At 39.8% G+C, this 20454-nt stretch overlaps 3 protein-coding genes across 3 annotated transcripts; 1 reads left to right on the forward strand and 2 right to left on the reverse strand.

Annotated features, from left to right (window-relative positions):
- Positions 1–635: 635 nt before the first annotated feature.
- Positions 636–1296, reverse strand: LOC137804005 (histone H2B-like). Its single transcript, XM_068602925.1, has one exon. The coding sequence runs from the start codon at positions 1283–1285 to the stop codon at positions 911–913; it is 375 nt and encodes a 124-aa protein (XP_068459026.1). The 5' UTR covers positions 1286–1296; the 3' UTR covers positions 636–910.
- A 2541-nt stretch (positions 1297–3837) lies between these two features.
- LOC137804511 (histone H4) lies at positions 3838–4323 on the reverse strand. The gene has a single exon (XM_068603796.1). The coding sequence runs from the start codon at positions 4312–4314 to the stop codon at positions 4003–4005; it is 312 nt and encodes a 103-aa protein (XP_068459897.1). The 5' UTR covers positions 4315–4323; the 3' UTR covers positions 3838–4002.
- Positions 4324–6156: 1833 nt separating this feature from the next.
- On the forward strand, positions 6157–19956 carry LOC137803909 (cytochrome P450 2F2-like). Its single transcript, XM_068602752.1, has 11 exons — positions 6157–6396; positions 7735–7897; positions 9343–9495; positions 9681–9841; positions 11045–11113; positions 11332–11436; positions 12277–12415; positions 16067–16152; positions 16455–16556; positions 17392–17533; positions 19399–19956. The coding sequence occupies exons 1-11, from the start codon at positions 6235–6237 to the stop codon at positions 19584–19586; spliced, it is 1470 nt and encodes a 489-aa protein (XP_068458853.1). The 5' UTR covers positions 6157–6234; the 3' UTR covers positions 19587–19956.
- The last annotated feature ends 498 nt before the right edge of the window (positions 19957–20454 follow it).

The following is a 20454-nucleotide window of genomic DNA, read 5'->3' on the forward strand; positions in this document are numbered from 1 at the left end:
TCTTCTTCTTCTCACGGAGGTTGAGGATTAAACTCTTTGGTGCTTTAGCGCCACCTGCTGAACAACAGCATTAATGAGCTACGTGTCTATGACTTAACAAGCGAGAGTTTCGGTCATTAATATTGTACTTAAAATGTAACTAAAGTACAGTATCAACGTCTTTTGGGAAAAGTCCATCCGTGATCTTGATCACTGAACTGATGCTCTGACAGGAAGTTGTTAGAGAAATAACCTGTATAGACCCAACTGTATACAAGGTTTTCAGACATGATTTGAATGAAGGCCTCAGAAACACATTTATATTCCACCAGGTAAACTCCAAGTTCAGACGTTTGTTTTTAAATATAGTATTTTGGACTTAATGTACCTATATGTAACTGGTCACAGTCATTTAGAAAACTCATATTGATTTTAGACCAGGGACTCCCATCACCCACTTACTGTATTATGCAAGGTTATCATTTGCAAATTTCTGGCCCAAATCACATGGTCAGGATTTATTTACTGCAATGTTCATTTAGGTTTGGGGAAAAACTCGTACAAATCATTTATGGTGTGCAAACAATATGATTGTGGAAAAACACTGATGATCTGGCCACTGCACAGAATGAGGAAATGGCACTCGCTTTTACAGACGTAAAGTCTGCTCCGCTCAAGCAGAATAACACAGTTCACTCTGCCAGAGACAGGGTGAACTGTACTAGAATACAGAATGAAACATTTCAGTTATTCTAAAAATTATACAAGGTTCCATATAACTCAAAAATAGAAGACAAGAGTACAACAGACATCTCCATTGACAGCCAGACACTATGTAGCCTCCGAGTGGACCAGTTTAAGGGCAGCAGGAATTGCTCATTAGAGGTAGTGGGTGGCTCTTAAAAGAGCCTTTGAGGTATGGTCTGGTGGTTTACTTGGAGCTGGTGTACTTGGTCACAGCCTTGGTTCCCTCAGACACTGCGTGCTTCGCCAGCTCCCCAGGGAGCAGCAGGCGGACAGCGGTCTGGATCTCCCGGGAAGTGATGGTGGAGCGCTTGTTGTAGTGAGCCAGGCGAGAGGCCTCGCCAGCGATGCGTTCAAAGATGTCGCTCACGAAGCAGTTCATGATGCCCATGGCCTTGGAGGAGATGCCGGTATCGGGGTGGACCTGCTTCATCACTTTGTACACGTAGATGGCGTAGCTCTCCTTCCTGGACTTGCGCCTCTTCTTGCCGCTCTTGCTGGCGGTCTTAGAGACGGCTTTCTTGGAGCCCTTCTTGGGCGCTTTCACGACGGCGTCAGGCATGATTACTTGATTCTTCAGTCGATCGGAAGATACCTCTTGCAACTCAGGACGGTGAATATATATATCAACTTAATGCAAATATTACTGTGCTACCGCTTACACATCATTGGCTGTCTGCTGATCGAGACTGAGCATGCGCAGACATAACGTTCCTGTGAGCAGATGTATTATGTGTTTGACTTGTTACCGTAAGTGATACAAAGTTGTCAACTTGTAAGTTTTAGAACGTTTTATGTTTTAACATATTTTAACTAGTGTAGTGTACTAATCTGCTTTTATGAATAAACATTGTTGGAAGGAGCCCAGAACAAATATGTTAAATAGCAACAACTCCTTTGATGGAATAAATTGCTTTAACGGTTCTTAAAATGTTAAAAATGATTGAATTATATGGCCCTTTGATTCCGAAAGAGTAGCACCAAGAACAACACAGCTGCCAAGAACAGAACCACATATTTCAACCTGCTAAAGCAGTTATTCGGATCGATTGACACTCTTTTATATTTCTTCTCTGCAACTTTGTTGGCTTTACAAACACAACCAACATTTGCACAGTCATGTGGCCTGCAGTGTTATTACACTGATTTGCAGAAGATAAAGCAATTTGAACTTTAGTGCCAGATATTCCTCACTGGTCGTGCCTTAATTCTCAGTCTTATAGGATGTGATTAAACTAAAGATACTGTCATAAAAAATCATGACGAGCTAAAGCATTTTCAGGTAGACAAACACTTTTGGAACTCTACAAACTGCCCTTGAGAGGCCAGATTGAGGACCTGAATGTCAGTCAGAGAGACATGGATGCCTTCTTCTCAACCTTATTGTGGAACACACAATAGATTTATTTTATATACATCTAAATATATAATGTTGTGTTAATGTTTAAAACTACTTTGAACTTTTTCACCCAATTTTGTCCATGTGAGAGAGCCATTAACTACCTGTTGTCTTGTTTTTTTCCCTCAGATTCAACCAATAAATGGTTTGAGGAATCTAAATATGTTGTGTTGCTAAAACAAACCATTCTCAATGTCCATATCATAATGGTGGACAGACACAAGGCAAATGTATTTATAACTTAAAATACTACTTTTAACACACTTTTGCTATGCATACTTTTTACAATCTATGGTTGAATCAGCATCATTTTACTCTCTTTTATTGACTTGTACGAAAGCCAAAACACCATAAAGAAAACACAAACTATTGCACCTATTGCCAAGCTTTGTGGTTGGTTAAAATTTAAGTATAATGGTTTAAAATTCACTCAATTACTCCCATTAGATACACTTGTGCAACATAATGCAATTCCTGAGAACAGCCCCATAGTAAAACTACAAAATGTAGTTGGGACCTTTGTCACAATCACTCCAACTTTTCAGTACATATTTATGTTTTGGAATTTGGAGTTTAATGTATGGACCATGAACAAAAAAAAATGTTGGGAAGATTAATTTGTTCATATTGCAGTTTATTCTTTATTAGTTAACTCATAAAAGCATCACCAGTTATCGGCGAGTTTTTAGTTTCGCCAGTCGTCCTATCAGAGCTGCTTGATGTGAGCATGTCTCAGCTGATAACTACTTTTCATATAGTTATTTCAGTGATACATATACTAGTGTTGAATATTATGAATCTGCAGGAAGTGTTAAACTGCAGTTTTTGGCAAAGTAACTTATAAAAATTATAAATATCATCTATTAATAACAGATCAGTACACATCAGTGGAGGTTCTGGAGGAAGGAAAGAGGGCTCAGGTGATTTGCATGTGATACATACTCATGTGTTTTACATCTACAATTGCAGAACAGTCTCAGCTCTATATAATGTGGCACCATTGCCCTAAGGCACAAGTGTAACGTTATATTATGGCCCTAAAGCTGAAAAAGATACACTATTTGGGAACTTCATATCTCTTGTGAAAACATACCTTTACTTGTGTGTTTCAACCGTTTTAGTGCTAGAACTTGTTTTACCAAAGGGTCTTACGTTCACAAAAACAGAGTATATGAATAAAATGATAGACATGTAAATGTCTAAAACCAAATTATTGTATGTCGGCTTTGCGGCATGTGTGCGGCCTGGTGATCTGCAGAGACAGACTGGAGCCTGCTGCAACGGTGCTGCATGTTGTCCTCTGGACCCTGGCAGCTGTGAATCCTCTGTAAAATACATCACTAATAGATTAAGTTCAGTGAAAGACCGTAACAATTACACACCAAGTAATGAATGCTACAGGCTAAAGTTGCTAAGCTAACAGAGATATCTATGGTCAGGGAACAAGCTAAAAAAAGTTTCTGCTAGCTCCAGATAGCAAAAGCTAACATAACAGTTCCAGTCTAACGCACCTGAGATCCAACCCTACTAGTCATACTATTGCATAGTTCAGTAAATACACTTACACATTTTTCATTTCAGGTTTTACAGACCTGGACCATTCAGCATGATCACACCAATTTGGAGAATGACATTAAACACTAGATACAGTACGAATCAATCAGTTCAACAGCTAAGTCCCACCCTGGCTGCCCAATACCTTCATTGACCATGTCAACAAAGTAGAATACATGGATACACTCAGAACATTAAAGTTAGATATAACTAGTTGTATACAGGTAGCATATTTTATCTTTAGTTGTGCTCAGGAAGGCAGCTCTTTACATAGAGTACATTTGTGGCCCTTAAAAGGACCGTTTGTTTGATGACGTCAGCCGAGTTTAACCCCCGAATCCGTAGAGAGTGCGTCCCTGTCTCTTCAGTGCATACACCACATCCATGGCGGTCACCGTCTTCCTCTTGGCGTGCTCGGTGTAGGTGACGGCGTCACGGATCACGTTCTCCAGGAAGACCTTGAGCACTCCGCGGGTCTCCTCGTAGATCAGACCGGAGATACGCTTCACTCCACCGCGGCGAGCCAGACGGCGGATGGCGGGCTTGGTGATTCCCTGGATGTTGTCACGGAGAACTTTACGGTGACGCTTAGCGCCTCCTTTACCGAGTCCTTTTCCTCCTTTGCCTCTTCCGCTCATCTTCACTGGTCAAAGTAATTTAACAGAGTGAAGAAAGAGGAGGAGTTCTCCCATATTTAAAACATGTCTGAGGACGTGATAGAAGACACGAGGGACTCTTCTTCTTCTCATGGAGGTTGAGGATTAAACTCTTTGGTGCTTTAGCGCCACCTGCTGAACAACAGCATTACCTTAATCAGCAATAAACTCGTTAGTCCGTGTACGTTTAGTTCGTTTGTTTTATCGGAGGATGTTTTCAGGGATGAGTGGTCGTCCCATTACCACAAGGTCACCGGTTCGATCCCCAGTACCCCCACAGATCACACGTCGAAGTGTCTCTGAGCACGACACTTAACCCCTCGTTTCTCCCCAGCGCCCCACAGGTCAGCCCACTGCTCCTTCATCAAGGATGGGTCAAATGCAGAGAAGAATTTCCCCAAGGGGATTAATAAAAGTGTTTTTTTTTTTTTTTAATAATGAGATGCTATCTTATTATTTTTGACTTACTATCTCATAATTATGACTTAGCATCTCATAATTATGAGATAGTATCTCATAATTATGACTTACAGGATCTTACCCTGCTACCAATGGAAGACTGGAGACCTAAAAAAAAAGGTAAACAAAGAGACACATGGCATTTAGCCCGATAAAATACCTTTACAACATTATGGAACATAAAAACACATGAATTAGAGGAATGCAAGCAGAATATATATATATATATATATATATATATATATATATATATATATATATATATATATATATATATATATATATATATATATATATATATATATATATATATATATATATATATATATTAAACACGCAGTTCCCAATGGAAGACTGGAGACGTGAAAAAAAAAGGTAAACAAAGAGGCACGTGGGCGAGCTACATAAATAAAAATGACTTCTCATCTCATGAGGAAATGAGGAAGACGTTCAAATCAGTGAATACAAATAATAAAATAAATACACAATTGTAGACAATAGTTTTTAATGTAGTCACGTGATGTTGCAGCAAAGTGCTGTCCCTTTCATATTCACACCAGCTCAAGCCCTCACAGCCTCTCAATCAGTTAGCAGCTGACGCCAGTGAGTCCCAGAGGGTTCACGGCTTGAGGGTTTAGGGTGGAGATTGGGATTGAGCCTTTGAGCCCTTTATATGATGACTTTGCCTCAGGGAATCCCTCACAATGCATTGCAACGTGAGGTTAAACACGACAGTTCCCAATGGAAGAAAGGCACCTAGCCCTGAAATCGACGCTTGCTCTTGTGAGAGTATCGTTGACCACATGTGCATGACATCAGAGGAAGTCGGGAGCAAGTTGGACACAAATCTAACCGGCATGCATTGCGAGCTGATCGCCGGCTGTACAACAGCATAAACCGGATGAACTGTCTCATCTCAAACAAACCTGATGTGCATGATTAGATTATTTCTTCCAAATTACACAATTAAATTATTAAAAACAATTCAAAGGAAAAGCAAGAGCATCTTTGAGAAATTGGGACTATGCAATGTTTGGCTTCTGTTGCATGAAACATGATTTATACAAAATAACGTATATAGGCAGTTTATATGTAAAATTAGGAAGTGGCTTAAAAACAGACATCTGATTTTTAAGTATTTTAATAAATGTACGTTCCACAGCTGGCTGCGACTGATTAGCCTTCTTCAGCTCTATGACAATAAGCTGGCTTATGCAGCAAACTATGGAACTAAATTAGCAACATGTAAACTAATATTTTAGTGAACAATTCAAGCTAAAGCCTGCCAGAACGTATGTCTCCTAAAGTGTTGGACCTGTTTCTGTTTGACGTTCCCACACACCCTTTTCATACAGGTGAGCAAAGTACAACCAGAGGTGGAGAGCGACAGAGCTACACTCTGACAGCAAAGTCGATCAGCTCTTCTCTTCAGTCCATTCCACCATGTTTGCGTCAATCATCCTGCTGTTGGTCAGCGTTGTCTTCATCATCATTCAACTCAAATCCCGGAGGCCCAAGAACTTTCCACCAGGTCCCCCAGTCCTGCCGATACTGGGGAACATACTGGAGCTGAGCTTAGAGAACCCCCTGAAGGACTTTGAGAGGGTGAGACGACGTATTGATGTAGTCACTATCTTTGGTGCTTAAAATGTGTCCACAATGTTTAAATACTGATATGTGCGAAAACTCTGCTGCCTTCCCTGATAGTAATAGATTTATAAGTAGCTGTACTATTGTACTTTGAGATTATGAAGGACACCTATCGGCTGCAAGTGTAAAATAAAAACATGTGCACTAAATTATTTGCACTGAAAGGCGAGCTTCTTGGGTAACGTGTATTCACAACAGGCAAATACTGACATAGTAGCTAACCAGAGTTGAAGGCCTGTGTACTTAGCTACTTGACCATAGTCAGCTATAGTGGCACAGGCCATGCATACATATGGTCAGAGTCTAACCTACAGACAATAAAATACTTGCAAGAAGATTGTGAGATCTTCTTAAATAAAACCAATCCGCTTTTTTTTAAATCTCACGGACATGAGGAAGTCTGCTTTTCTAATTAATTTAAAGTGCGGAAGTACTGTAACCCTTGTGAGAAGACATGTATCCGTTTCCATTTTGAAATTTTTTTTTTTTTTATCAAGTAAGCTCCTCAACATGACTAAGCGATTATAACATTTCACTAAATCTCTAATTTAGTACCCCTAACAATGGATTTCATTCAAAGCACCTTCCCTGTAACCGTAAAGACTGTGTGAGTTTAACAGTAGTAGTGTGAGCACTGTATGATCAATATTGGAGTCTCAAATTGCAAAGCTTTTTTTTTTTTTTTGCTGTTGTAAACAATGCAACCCTGTTATCGTTTCATCCCGCTCCACAGTCGTGCATCTAAGTGATCTTTAGCTCATAAAAATGAACGAGTCATGCTAAGCTGCCAAAAAAAAAGTTTGTAGCTAAAATTCCAGTCGATTATTGATGGGGCAATGTTTTATGCTGAACTAGTTTCTTCAGACGACCCAACTGCCAACTTTTCAAAAAGCCTTGCCATGAGATGGGGTAAATAGGATGTCTATGCAGCGAATAGGTTTACAGATGCACTCCCTAGCGCCATCTGTCGTCGGGGAGTTTGAAAAGGAACCAACGCGCCTCAGACTTTTTTTGCTGTGAGATATTGGTTGTGTGGCGTGTGAGCGTGTGAAAACATGAAAAAGTGTGTGTCACCAAAAACTTGTAAGGGCGTAATAACTAGTTTGTGAAAGACCTCGAGAAACACAAATATCCAACGAGGCAAAATCCTCTACGTTTTTGGAATCCCTGCAGGACGCATTTTTTAGGTCTTGAAAAAGAGGACATGTCCCGGAAAAGGAGGACGTCTGGTCACCCTAATATACTGACATGCTATAAATGAAAACACTGACATGTTATTTGTTTCTCTCCCAGCTGAGGAAAACTTATGGAAATGTCTACAGCGTATTTCTCGGTCCCAAACCAGCAGTAGTCATCAATGGGATGAAGACCATTAAGGAGGCTTTAGTGACCAAGGCCGTTGATTTTGCTGGGAGACCCCAAGACCTGTTCGTCAATGACACCACCCAGAGGAAAGGTAGGACAGACATGATGTTTCAAAGAGGAATGTATCTTCCACTTTGCTAAGTAATCCAATGTTATGGCTAGCTATTACATTATAAAATAGCTATAACTTTTAATTGCATTATATATATATATATATATATATATATATATATATATATATATATATATATATATATATATATATATATATATATAAACGCTTTAACACTGCAATCCTCTAACAGCGTAAATGATTTGATCATGCGTTAACTGCATTTATTTATTTTTTGCATTGGGAGTGTCTTATCACTGCTCCACACAGGTGCTGCACTTTAAATCTCTCACAGACGGCTGAAAAAATAAATAAATAAATAAGACACAATACAATAAATGCAATACAACAACACTGATTTCCTCACCGACAGGCAGTGTTGACGACTCGCCGATTTGAGCCTGACGTCAAACACGTGTTGTTATGGAGTGGATGCTGCCAAGAGCTGCTCCGTTTTGCAAAGCGCTCACAGGCAGTCAGTCTCACAGGAGCTTCGCCACAGTCTTCAAATCCAGATTTACAATTAATCGCACATGCGCAAAGCTCCTTACCCCGCAGCAACACAGCCAAACATTCATCCCTGCTCTCTCGTTATGCTGCATTCACAACAGGAAGTGGTCCAAATGTTTGCTGTGCTTTGGGTGTGAACGCACCATTAGACTTCACCAACATTTGGAGCTTAAATTCATCACATGTATGTTGTTGAACCACGTACAAGAAATAGGGTCCTGTAGAAGTCTTTTAGAAAAGCAGCTGCCCACTCACACAATAAGCTGCTCTATATATTGTTCTAAGCACAAGTGTTTTTGGAGAAAAAAAAACATGCTGCTCCTCTTTTCTTCTTTTAAAAGTGTGACTCCATTCAATACCTTTGGCAGGGGAAGCACTTTCCGTGCACAACATTCAAAATCGGTCCAACTACCACAACCTTTACTTAGTTTGTATTCCTATTTGCTTTTATCAATAATTCCGGACAAAATATACAAACAATTTGTAGTTATCCATTGCTCAGTGATTATTTTGTTGGAAAGCAAATAAGATACTTTTTTATTGTTGAGGAAGAATCGTTATTTAAATGGAATATTTTGTGTTAACATGAAACTTCAATGTTTGACAAGAGTGAGAAGCGAAGACACTCTAGTTCTTCCAATGTATAACACTGACGTGGTGTTGTACATCAAAAAGTATATTAATCGTTGACAATTGAGACTACTGACTGTAATAAATGGTAAGCACCAATGCAAACTGAAAAAAAAATGAAAAAGCTACTTTTAAGTACTGAGGAGAATACATAATAAAACAGGCTAGAAAAGTAGATGAGCTCTGGAAAAACACTGCTATCATCATAGGGGACGGGGTATCTTGACACATTTCTATTTTAAGCTCAAACCATTTGCTTTTTTGTGCAACTTTGCCTGTTTTAGGACTGATTCTGGCAGATTACGGTATGAGTTGGAAGGATCAACGTCGCTTTGCTCTGATGAACTTGAGGAACTTTGGTATGGGGAAAGATAGCATGGAGGAGAGGATCCATGAAGAGATAAAATACACCATGGACGCGCTGGAGAAGAGCATTGGTATGTCATCTGTGGGCCTACAGTCTCTATTGTTTAGTAATGTCCCAATGTGGAAAATGTCCCAATCACACATTTCCATTAATGTTGAATGTTAAGTTTTGCTCATTTGTTGATAGTTTCTTGTTTTTGTTTGTATTCTTGCAAACTACTGTGTTGTAAGTTAGACAACATTATTTATTTTACAGGCAAATCCATGAGTCCTCGAATTATGTTTCACAATGCGGCCTCCAACATCATCTGCCAAGTTCTGTTTGGAAAACGCTACGAGTATGATGATGAAGTCATCCGAGTGATTGTTCAATGCTTTACTGAGAATGCCAAGCTAACCAATGGACCGTGGGCTATGGTGAGTCAAAGGCATGTTTCTGCTTTAACACCTGGCTCTGAAATATCAGCATCAGACTTCAGCGAAGCCAGGTTTTGTTTTATGGTCAGTGGTGCTTAGAGCTAACTTTAGCAGGCTGATAGTTAGCAGGTATACTGTACCATAGGCACCATCTTAGTTCAGCATGTTAGCATGCTAGCATTTGTCAATTGGCACCAATCAAAAAGCTCCAACTAGGGCTAATGGGAGTGTCACTAGTAGGGCTGCCAATGCGCGAGTTACCCAATTGACACGTTTTACACGCTTTAAAGCCATACGTTCCTTTTCTCACGCAGAGGGTGAAGCACATGATCCAGGATCAACCTGCAACACTCTCTCTTTTCCTCCACAAGCTTATTGTATCTCAGGACCCCACGATGTAGCCAGATAGCAGTCTATTATGCTCTGCCAAGTGTGCCTGGAGCATCCCAAATGCACTTTTGGGAATTTTGTGGCCAGGCCCCATTGGCTCACATGAGGCACACTTGAGTTGGGTCTGAAGTGGCATCAGAAAGGACAAATTATTGTGAGCGCTATCCCGTCATGACACTCTGACAATTTGTCCCTCAGTATATTAACTGTCATGACAGTGAGAGCTATTTTATGCTATAGCTGGCATTAATGCCATAACAGCTTACAGAAATATCAGTTTGTAAAATTACCGTTGCTGTCACAGAAATACACTTACTTACATATATTGCCATACTCGTTCATGTTTACAAAGTCAATTGTATGTGTCATGTGAGGATTTTATTTCATCAAATAGAAATGATGGAAAAACATAACAAATCAGCAATCATAATTCAGGGAGTTTGCATACAGACACGTTTGACCGAGAAAAGGAGCTTTGCTAACTATTCTATATTTAGCAGGATGTTACTTTTTAAAGATGTTTCCACAGGATTTATTTTGTCCATTATGTGGTTAATCAGCATTATTTAGGGTACAATGTCAGAAGTTTGGCAAGTATGTTGATCAACCATGTTCCTCATTTCTATACACACAAAAATGCTGTGTGGTTTCCATAGATGTTGTTGTGTAAATAAGGCCCCCATTTGTTTGTCTTACCCTATATTTGAAGATAAAACCATTTGTTCAAAGAATTGCATAATTGCATGCCATGATGCCAAACCCTGTGTGGTTTAAATCAACTAAAGATACATCTTTTCTTTCTTTTTTAAACAGCTTTATGACTCTTTTCCCATGATTCGAAACCTGCCGCTGCCCTTCAGAAAGGCCTTTAAGAATGTGGAGGTATGTTTCTATCCATCTAAATATATATATATATATATATATATATATATATATATATATATATATATATATATATATATATATATATATATATATATATATATATATATAATAGTACTCTCACCTCAAACAAAATCAACCAAAACACATTAATTTTGTCAATGGTAAAAAAAAAAGTAAAATACAACATTATGAATGTTAACGTGAATATTTTTCAGACTTGTCAGAAACTTGCAATTTCTTGGATGAATGAGCACAAGCAGACGAGAGTCCCTGAAAATCCACGAGACTTGGTTGACTGTTATCTGGATCGGCTGGATAAGGTGAATCCGAGAACACAAAAAAGTTGGGAAACTGACTAAATTATGAATAAATAATAATAAATGAAAGGTTTACGTCTGACATTACATTTGCATTGTCATCGTTTACATGACCACTCGCTGTGTTCACACCAAAGTGAGTTGACATTTTTCTAATCAAATTGCTGCTGGTCGGTCTGAATTACAGCGCATCGCTGCCGTCATTCAGACGTTGTTGTGGGACTACGGATAATATTATGAACCCAGAAACAATGGAGTTTGATGTTTTCCAAAGTATGTGGAATATACACAAGTATAACACAGAATTAATGGTTATTTCCATAGTGGATGGTGGATGTTTTTACGGAGAAAAGCCACATATATAAGCCACGCCCCTTTCAGGCGCAACATGTTTGGTGTGAACGTAGCATTACTGTCGAGTGAGTAAACGGATGCGAGTACCAGCATTAGAAACCAATATTGTTCACGTTCTGCCTTTGTCTACCTATGATAACTTTACCCATTTACGATTTACATGTCATGTCCCAAGTACAAAAGTGTAAAAATATTTTTCTCATAAAGATTTGAAAACAGGTAAAAGAGAGTTACTTTTTTTGTTGTGTGCTGAACGATTAAATTCAATTTGCTATTATGTCAAACGTTAAATATTAGTAGTGCTTTATAGAACATTATTTCAATATGGCTAAAGGGATTTTATGGCCCATAACCACTGACTTTCTTGCAATAATTTAAAACTACACATTTACTATTGTTTAGCTCGTAACTCCAGATATTTTTCAATATATGGCCTACAATAAAGGTTTGACCACCTTTGTTCTAAAAAAAACATTCTCCTCTCTTTAGGCAGATGTTGATCAGTCTTCCTTTTCAGAAGAACTGCTGACTATGTTCATCCTAGATCTTCACTTTGCTGGGACTGACACTACTTCCAACACCCTACTTACTGGTTTCCTCTACCTTGCGAACTACACACACATACAAGGTATGCACATAATGACTGTTCGTTGTCTTGCCATCTAAAAATTGCATCTATTCATCCATAGATTGTTCATGCAGGAATACTTTCTGTGAAAGTCAGAAACTGAAATGTTATTTTATGTGTGGATGATGTCCTGTCTATTGTGTAAAACTGACTCAAATTTATATAGCGCCTTTCTATTCCTTCAATCACTTAAAACGCTGTTCACTACACCTCAACATTCACAAATCATTCACTCTCTGATGGCAGGCGCCGCCATGCAAGGTGCCATTTGCCATCAGGATTCCAAAGTCAAAGTCAGTTTTATTGTCGATTTTGTGCAATGTGCAAACATACAGAAGAAAGTATGTTTCTCTTTTGTGCAGCATGTAATGAATTGTGCTAATAATAATAATAATAATAATAATAATAATAATAATAATAATAATAATAATAATAATAATAATAACAATTGCAAACAGTTAAAAAAATAAAATAAAAAACATATAGAAAAATATAGAAAAAAAAATAGAACATATAACATATAGACAATATAAATTAGGAACTATAAAACTCTTAGCAGCATTCAGACATGTGAGTCTAAAAGAGGATGGAGTGGGACGCTGAGACGAGAGTTCAGCTTCCTTACAGCCTGGTGGATGAAGCTGTTGTACAGCCTGGTGGTGCGAGCTCAGAGGCTCTGGTATCTCCTACCAGAGGGAGGCTGAAGAGACCGTGTGAGGGGTGGCAGGGGTCGCTCACAATCAAGGTCACCTTGAAAGTGAGGCTGGTGTTGTATATGTCCTGCAGAGAGGAGAGTGGATGGGAGTGAAGTTGGTGTTGAGTGTGGCCTTTCTGGAGGTCAACAGCAATCTCCTTGGTCTTGCTGCTGTTGAGCAGGAGGTTGTTGTCTCCGTACCACGTGGTCAGAAGGTTGACCTCCTTCCTGTAGGAGGGTTTCGTCATCCTTGGTGATGAGATCTATCAGTGTTGTGTCGTCTGCGAATTTGACCACGTGGTTGGTGCTGTAGCTGGTTTTGCAGTTGTGAGTCAGCACGGTGAAGAGCAGAGGACTGAGCACACAGCCCTGAGGGGCCCCCATGGTCAGTGATGCTGCTCGAGGTGTTGTTGCCGACACATACCACTTCTGGCCTCTCACTGAGAAAATCCAAGTTTGCAGATGAGTTGTTGCGGGATGATGGTATTGACCACTGAACTAAAGTCTATGAACAACATTTGATATGCGACATGACTAGTCATTCAAAGCACTTCATGATTATGGGGCTGAGTGTCACTGGTTGGTAGTCATTGAAGCAGGACAGAGTGGGTTTCTTTGGCACAGGTATGATGGTGGTGGTCTTGAAGCATGACAGAACAACAGCTTGTCTCAGAGAGATATTAAAGACATCCGTGAAGACGGCCTTAAGCTCCTCTGCGCAGTCCCGCAACACACGACCAGGGATGATGTTGTCTGGACCTGTTGCCTTGCGGGTGTTGATGGTGGAGAGAGCCCTCTTCACGCTGGCAGCAGACAGGCACAGAACCTGATCGTGGGGAGCGGGCGGAGTCTTGTGTGGACCAGTGTTGTTCTGAGCTTTAAACCATGCAAAGAAGCTGTTGAGGTCGTTGAGCAGAGAGATGTTGCTGTCGCAGGTCTGTGGCGCGGGTTTATAGTCTGTGATGGTCTGAATGCCCTGCCACAGGCTGCGTGTGTCTCTTCTGTCTTGTAAGTGACGGGTTATCTTGTTTGTGTGATCTTGTTTTGCTTTCCCGATGCCATGGGACAGGTTGGCTCTGACTGGTCTCAGGTCCGTTTCGTCCCCAGCTCTAAAAGTCTTGTTTCTGGTCCTCAGCAAACAATGGACTTCCCCTGTCAGCCACGGCTTCTGGTTAGCCCGAGTGGTGATGGTCTTTACGAGGGTCACATCATCAATGCACGTAAGAAGTAACAGTGTCTGTGTACTCCCCAATGTCTGTGTGGTTGTTGCATATGGCTGCCTGCTTAAACATTCCCCAGTCTGTTGAGTCAAAGCAGTCTTGGAGAGCAGAGGAGGCCCCTCTGGCCACACCCGGATCTGCTTCAGAACCGGTCTGGAGACTTTCACTCTGGGTCTCTTTGCTGGCATTAGCATGACGGTGATGAGTCCTATGTGGGGGAGGGGGAGGCCTTGTACGCTCACTTAAACTCATGTATGATGGCACAGCCTTCTGGAGCAATTCAGGTTTAGTGTCTTGCCCAAGGATAGTATAGTGCAAGTCATAGCATTAGCTCAGTTATCCCATATTCCTGCAGTAAAGGCTTGTTTTCCGCAAATTCCAAAAAGCACCTGTACAGTGATAGGTACTCTCTACCAAGCCAGGATTCTTCTGGTTCACTCTGTTGGTCCTTTTAAGTTTTTTCTCTTTAAAAAATCTTTGGTCGAAATTGAAAAGTAATGATTAGAGCCCGACTGATAAATCGGTCATTGACAATATCGGTATTGTTGGGTATGTCAGACGGTAAATCCCTAGAAAAAGTGCAGTAATGACAACCAGAGAACTGAACCTTTCTTGATTAAAGTTTAAGGGAGCCATATCCCAAAAACTTTATTCATGTTATGGATTTTGGAAATTGACCGATATGTCATTGTTTTTTTTAAACTGAAATATGAATTTCTGCATTGTTCAGGCTAAAGCAGAGACAGCTACTTTCAGTGAGCACACATAAATAACTTCATTTAGCTTCACTTGATAAAATTAACTGAATGAATTTAAAAATGTGATGAGAGGATTGTTAGGTCAATAAGTTGAAAAAGGCATTTTCTATCATTTCCCTACTTTATTTACTTCATCAGGGACACCACACATCAGGATTCATTAACTTCCACCCTTGATTAGGTTTACGTTTCATCCACTCTCAATCATATTGTTCCCAGTGTATTTGTCTTCACAATTCAATTGTACCAACTTATACTATCAGGGCTCTCAAGTTTTGATGACAGGCAAGGGTGACATGTATCCCCCCTTGAGGGTGGGAGACTAACCGCGGCGCCTTAAAGGGGGCTTGAATTATCACAGCTACTTTTTTCTTTGAAGGGAGTGATGTTTTCTGTTATGGACCATAGATGAATGACCACTAGATTTGCTCTATACTTGTTGTGGAAGTCACAAAAACGTGTGAACATAAACTCCATGGTGCCTGGGTTCATAGTAGTATCCGTAGTCCCATAACAGCCTGAATGAAGCCGCTATCAGCGCTCCTTCCGGGTGACCGGCAGCAGTTTGATTCGCTGATTGGCTGATGCCACTATTCCCCCCCCCCCTCCGCGCGTCGACAATTTTTTTGACGCGTTCGATGTGAACGCACCATGACGACGACAAATACGCGCCGCCGCACGGCTCCAGTCCCGCCTGTCATTACATCTTACCCGGATACAAAAGATATGTTTTTCTGATTGGCTGTAGCCCATTTCTTTTTTTGATTGGCTGATGAGTGGCTCCTCACGGGGTGTGCTTGATTCCTCCGTGGTGAGGGCAGCGCGACCAGGGTCATGTCTGCGCACTGCGGCACAATAAATACCCTGGAGTTTTTTTTTTCAGCGTGAGAAATACGATGTGTGGCGGGAGGGCGTGATTTAAGACCGAATTGCGTGACAGTTGAGAGCCCTGTATTATTATCTCTGCTGTTTCTCTCAGAGCGTTGTCAGCAGGAGATAGACGAGGTGTTGGGGGGGAAGGAACATGCCAGTTCTGAGGACCGAAACAATATGCCCTACATGCAGGTAAATCATCACTTTTTTATTATTTCACTTTTATTTCATGAGTACACGCAAGACTGAGTAGCTTATTTGTTAGATCATACATGGTAGGGGTCATTCATATTTTTTTTTTTAAATCAATCTCTTTACGGTGGGGTACGTCCTTGGGGTAGATTCGTTGTAATCATTGCTTTTAAATGACCTCCATCTTGTGTCAGCATATTGCTGGTCTGTTTTTGTGACTGAACTTCAGTGGCATTGTTTTTCCTGGAGGCCCCACTCAGGTAAATTATGGGAACATGATATCTAACTCTTTCTTCATCCAGGCCGTGATCCATGAAGTGCAGAGGGTAGCCAACACTGTTCCACTCAGCGTCTTCCACTGTACGACTAAAGACACAGAGCTCATGGGATATTCCATCCCCAAAGTACGATGCAACTGGTCTTACCTAAACTGTCACTATTGTTAAAAACACTAACACTTCATAATAACTGCACGCTATTCAGCATGAGTAAAACATGAGTGAACATTTAGTTCCCTGAATTTCCCTTCGGGGATCAATAAAGTAATCATCTATCTATCTATCTATCTATCTATCTATCTATCTATCTATCTATCTATCTATCTATCTATCTATCTATCTATCTATCTATCTAGCACCATTTATAAAGCATTGTTCCAACATTAACACACATTATTAACTCGTTAATATGCAATTTATAAACACAGTAAAACATGTTTTATTATTCATTAATAAGCTTAACTATTATGCATTTAAAAAATGTGTTTTCATACTTTATAAATGATGGAGTCCCCATTTGTGAATTACATAATATATATATATATATATATATATATATATATATATATATATATATATATATATATATATATATATATATATATATACACACAACACATTAATAAAGGACATTGAAAGGCTTGCAGTGCCTCAAAGCTAACAAAAGTCTCAGTTATCTTCTCAACAGAAAAGGTTATATTGAACATTTATATGATGGTGATGCCCATCAGTGGCACAAGTGTTTTATTGTTTGCTGGCACTTACATATTGTTGATTATGAGTATCTAGTCACAGCTAGCTCCAGCCACTGGCGGGTATCGGACCGCATCACCATCATGGTAATGTTCTGTATCACTTTGTGTTGTGTCTATTTCCTTTTTCTTTAGAAAATCTTATGCTCTTAAAAAAGTTATCTTTATTCCTCTTTGCCCTTTCCTCTTTTGCTTTATTTTTTCTATAGGGTACACTGATCATCCCCAACCTTTCTTCGGTGCTGAATGAGGAGGGACTATGGAAATTCCCAAATGAATTCAACCCTGAAAACTTCCTTAATGACCAGGGAGAGTTTGTCAAACCAGAGGCCTTCATGCCTTTCTCTGCAGGTATGTGCCAATTCTAGTCAAGTCAGTTACCTTATAATGAAGAAAAAACGCGTAATCTAGAAAGTCCTGTTGCTGTCTTGGTCTAAAGCCGCAATACTAGCGTCATTTGTTTTTTCTAGTGCTGGGCAAAGTTGAAAAAAATTAACTGATTAATCGCATGATTTTTCTGTGATTAATCGCATCATGCGCCAAATTCAATAATGAATTAAAAACTAATGTATTGCAGGCTTTTATTGTAAAGCAATGTTATCAGAACAACATAACAGGCACTCTGGAGCAACAGCAAGTTAACATACATACATATATAGTTTATAAATATGTGTTCTTTTTTTCTTTCTGAACAGGTAATATTCAGTAGTAAGGGTGCCTGTGAGGGACAAAGCACTCCTTCTTTGGTCCACATTCAGTCTGTTGATTACCTTAAAGATGCATGTTAATGACCAGCAATTGATTCACTTTGTACAAAAGCAATAAGTGCTTTTCATATTTTTCAGTTCAGTTTTTCTCCCTCAGTGAGAAAAGTCCAGTCTGTGTTGGCTTGAACATCTTGTGATGTGATGAAAGTTCTCCTTTTTGAGAGAAGAGTGAAAATCCAGAAGTAACGCTCTGCCATACCGCGGAGTCAGGAACTTTGCGCATGCGCAGTTAACTTGTAATCTAGACGCGGAGCCTGCCCGTAGGCTGCTGCTTTTACTGCTGCGACGCTGCTCTTTGCAGCACCGCTGCTTAATACAGTTACAGAACAATATGCGCTTTCACGTCAATCTGCGAGGCTACGGAAGCGCGCTCGGTGTGCTCGCGCCTTCAAAGTGAAAGCAATGCCGTAGTAATGCGTTCATGGCGTTTATCTTATTTATTTATTCTTCATGTTTGATTGACCTCACCCCCGGCAGGACTGGGAGAGTCGTAAGACGCTCAGGTCTGAACTACGCCATATGGAGAGATTTAAAGCGATAAGCCTTCCCAATGCAAAAAAAAACCAAAAAAACAACAACAACATGCCGTTAACGTCTGATCAAATAGTTAACGCCGTTAAAGGATTGCCAGATGAATGCAAAATTAACGCGTTAACTGGCCCAGCCCTATTTTTTTTGCAACCATTCACATCTGTGCATTGACTTTGCATGCAATCTGCTCGCGCAAATAATTTGTAACGCTTTTGGTGTGAATGCAGCATAACTCTAAATGTTACTGAAGAGGAAATTATGAAGCCTAATCCCAAATGTGGAGATAGTGACTTTCTCCTGAACTGAAACTCGTATCTGGTTTCACCTCAGTGGAGCTTTTATTGCTGAAGTGCTATGGCTCTCTTTCTGCTTTTGGAGACTCCAGTAGAGGAGACAAAGTAGTGAGGCTATATGAGTGAGTATATATATATATATATATATATATATATATATATATATATATATATATATATATATATATATATATATATATATATATATATATTTATTTTTATTTTTTTAAACGGCATGCACACAGAGCGTGGGTAAAATGAAATTGTTTGAAAAATTATTCTTCCATCAGGACTGTGACCTTACAAATCACAGGATGTTTATGTTTGACTTTTATGGTCTGAAGCTCTTGCTCAAAGAGACTCAGCTTATATAGAATACACTAATGCCTGTTTCTGAAAAAGATAAGAAACTGGTTTGGGCCGGTTTAGACCTTCACCATTTCTTCACGTTACTGTTTGAACAGATGCTCAGAGATGATCTTTGAGCAGCAACTTGAAAATATAACTTTGTGATTTTAATATCCCTCCATCTTGACAAGAATAAATGACCTGATTGATGATTTTACACTTGGTGTCGGGTATAATTTTTCTAACAATGACTATGAGGTCTTTTATTATGTCCCAGGTCCTCGTATGTGTCTCGGAGAGGGTCTGGCTCGTATGGAGCTCTTCCTCATCATGGTGACGCTGCTGAGGAAGTTTAAGTTCACCTGGCCTGAGGATGCAGGAGAGCCAGACTACACTCCAATGTATGGAGTCACTCTGACTCCCAAGCCTTATCGCATGAAAGTCCAACTGAGGACACCGAATTAATGGATGACCAATAAGCCAACAACAACATGTTGTGCTGCTTATCATGTGGCCTTCACTCTTCACATTGCGGCCACTAAACAAACTACAACTTCTGTTGCTTTTGAGAGCACACTGTTTATCTAAACAAAAACAAAAAACAACTAAATATGTTCTTTGATTAGTGGTAGCTATATCCAGAGGAAGCATACTATACGACTGCAGCCCTAGTCTAATTTTCCAGCCCCTCCTTGCCTTTAGCTGTTCTACCTCATGCCTGTTCAAAATTGCTTACACACCAGATGTAGACTGTAGGTATACCTCTCATCTTCAAGTATCTGATGGCACTGTCACTGAATCCTGACCCAAGACAATTAAAATTGTTTTAAAGAAATACAGCCAGAGTGTGTTTTGTTTCTTCTTTGCTACCGGAATGATAATTTATGGAGCTGACACAGCACAGTGGGAATAGGTCTACTTATGCAATAACTATCATCTTGTTCTCAATAGTTATTGACACTTCAGCAGCTGCATCACCCTTGAGGCTGGCATGTTTTGTACAGCCTATAGGTCGCACCATTAGGCCCCATTAGGTGTTGTATTACCCCAAAGGGCAGCATGTCCAGTGGTAATCCTATCTCCCTGTCTATACCTGCTATCTTCATCTGTATGCTTCCTCAGCCTCTAACATAAATCTAACCAAATCTTTAAGTGTTGTGGCTTTGTGAAACAGATTTATTTAATCGTTTTGGGAGGAATAGACAGGAATTTGTCACTTCATTTTGTAATTTTTTATCCTTAATTACAATTTACTGCCTTTTTATTCAAAAGACATGCGTTGTTAAGTTTACTTACTAATTACCTAAAATATCATACTTTCATATATTTAGCG

Source organism: Clinocottus analis, unplaced genomic scaffold, assembly GCF_023055335.1.
Source record: "Clinocottus analis isolate CAN_PGR_092001 unplaced genomic scaffold, fCliAna1.0.p SCAF_6, whole genome shotgun sequence".
In the NCBI taxonomy this organism is placed as follows: Eukaryota; Metazoa; Chordata; class Actinopteri; order Perciformes; family Cottidae; genus Clinocottus; species Clinocottus analis.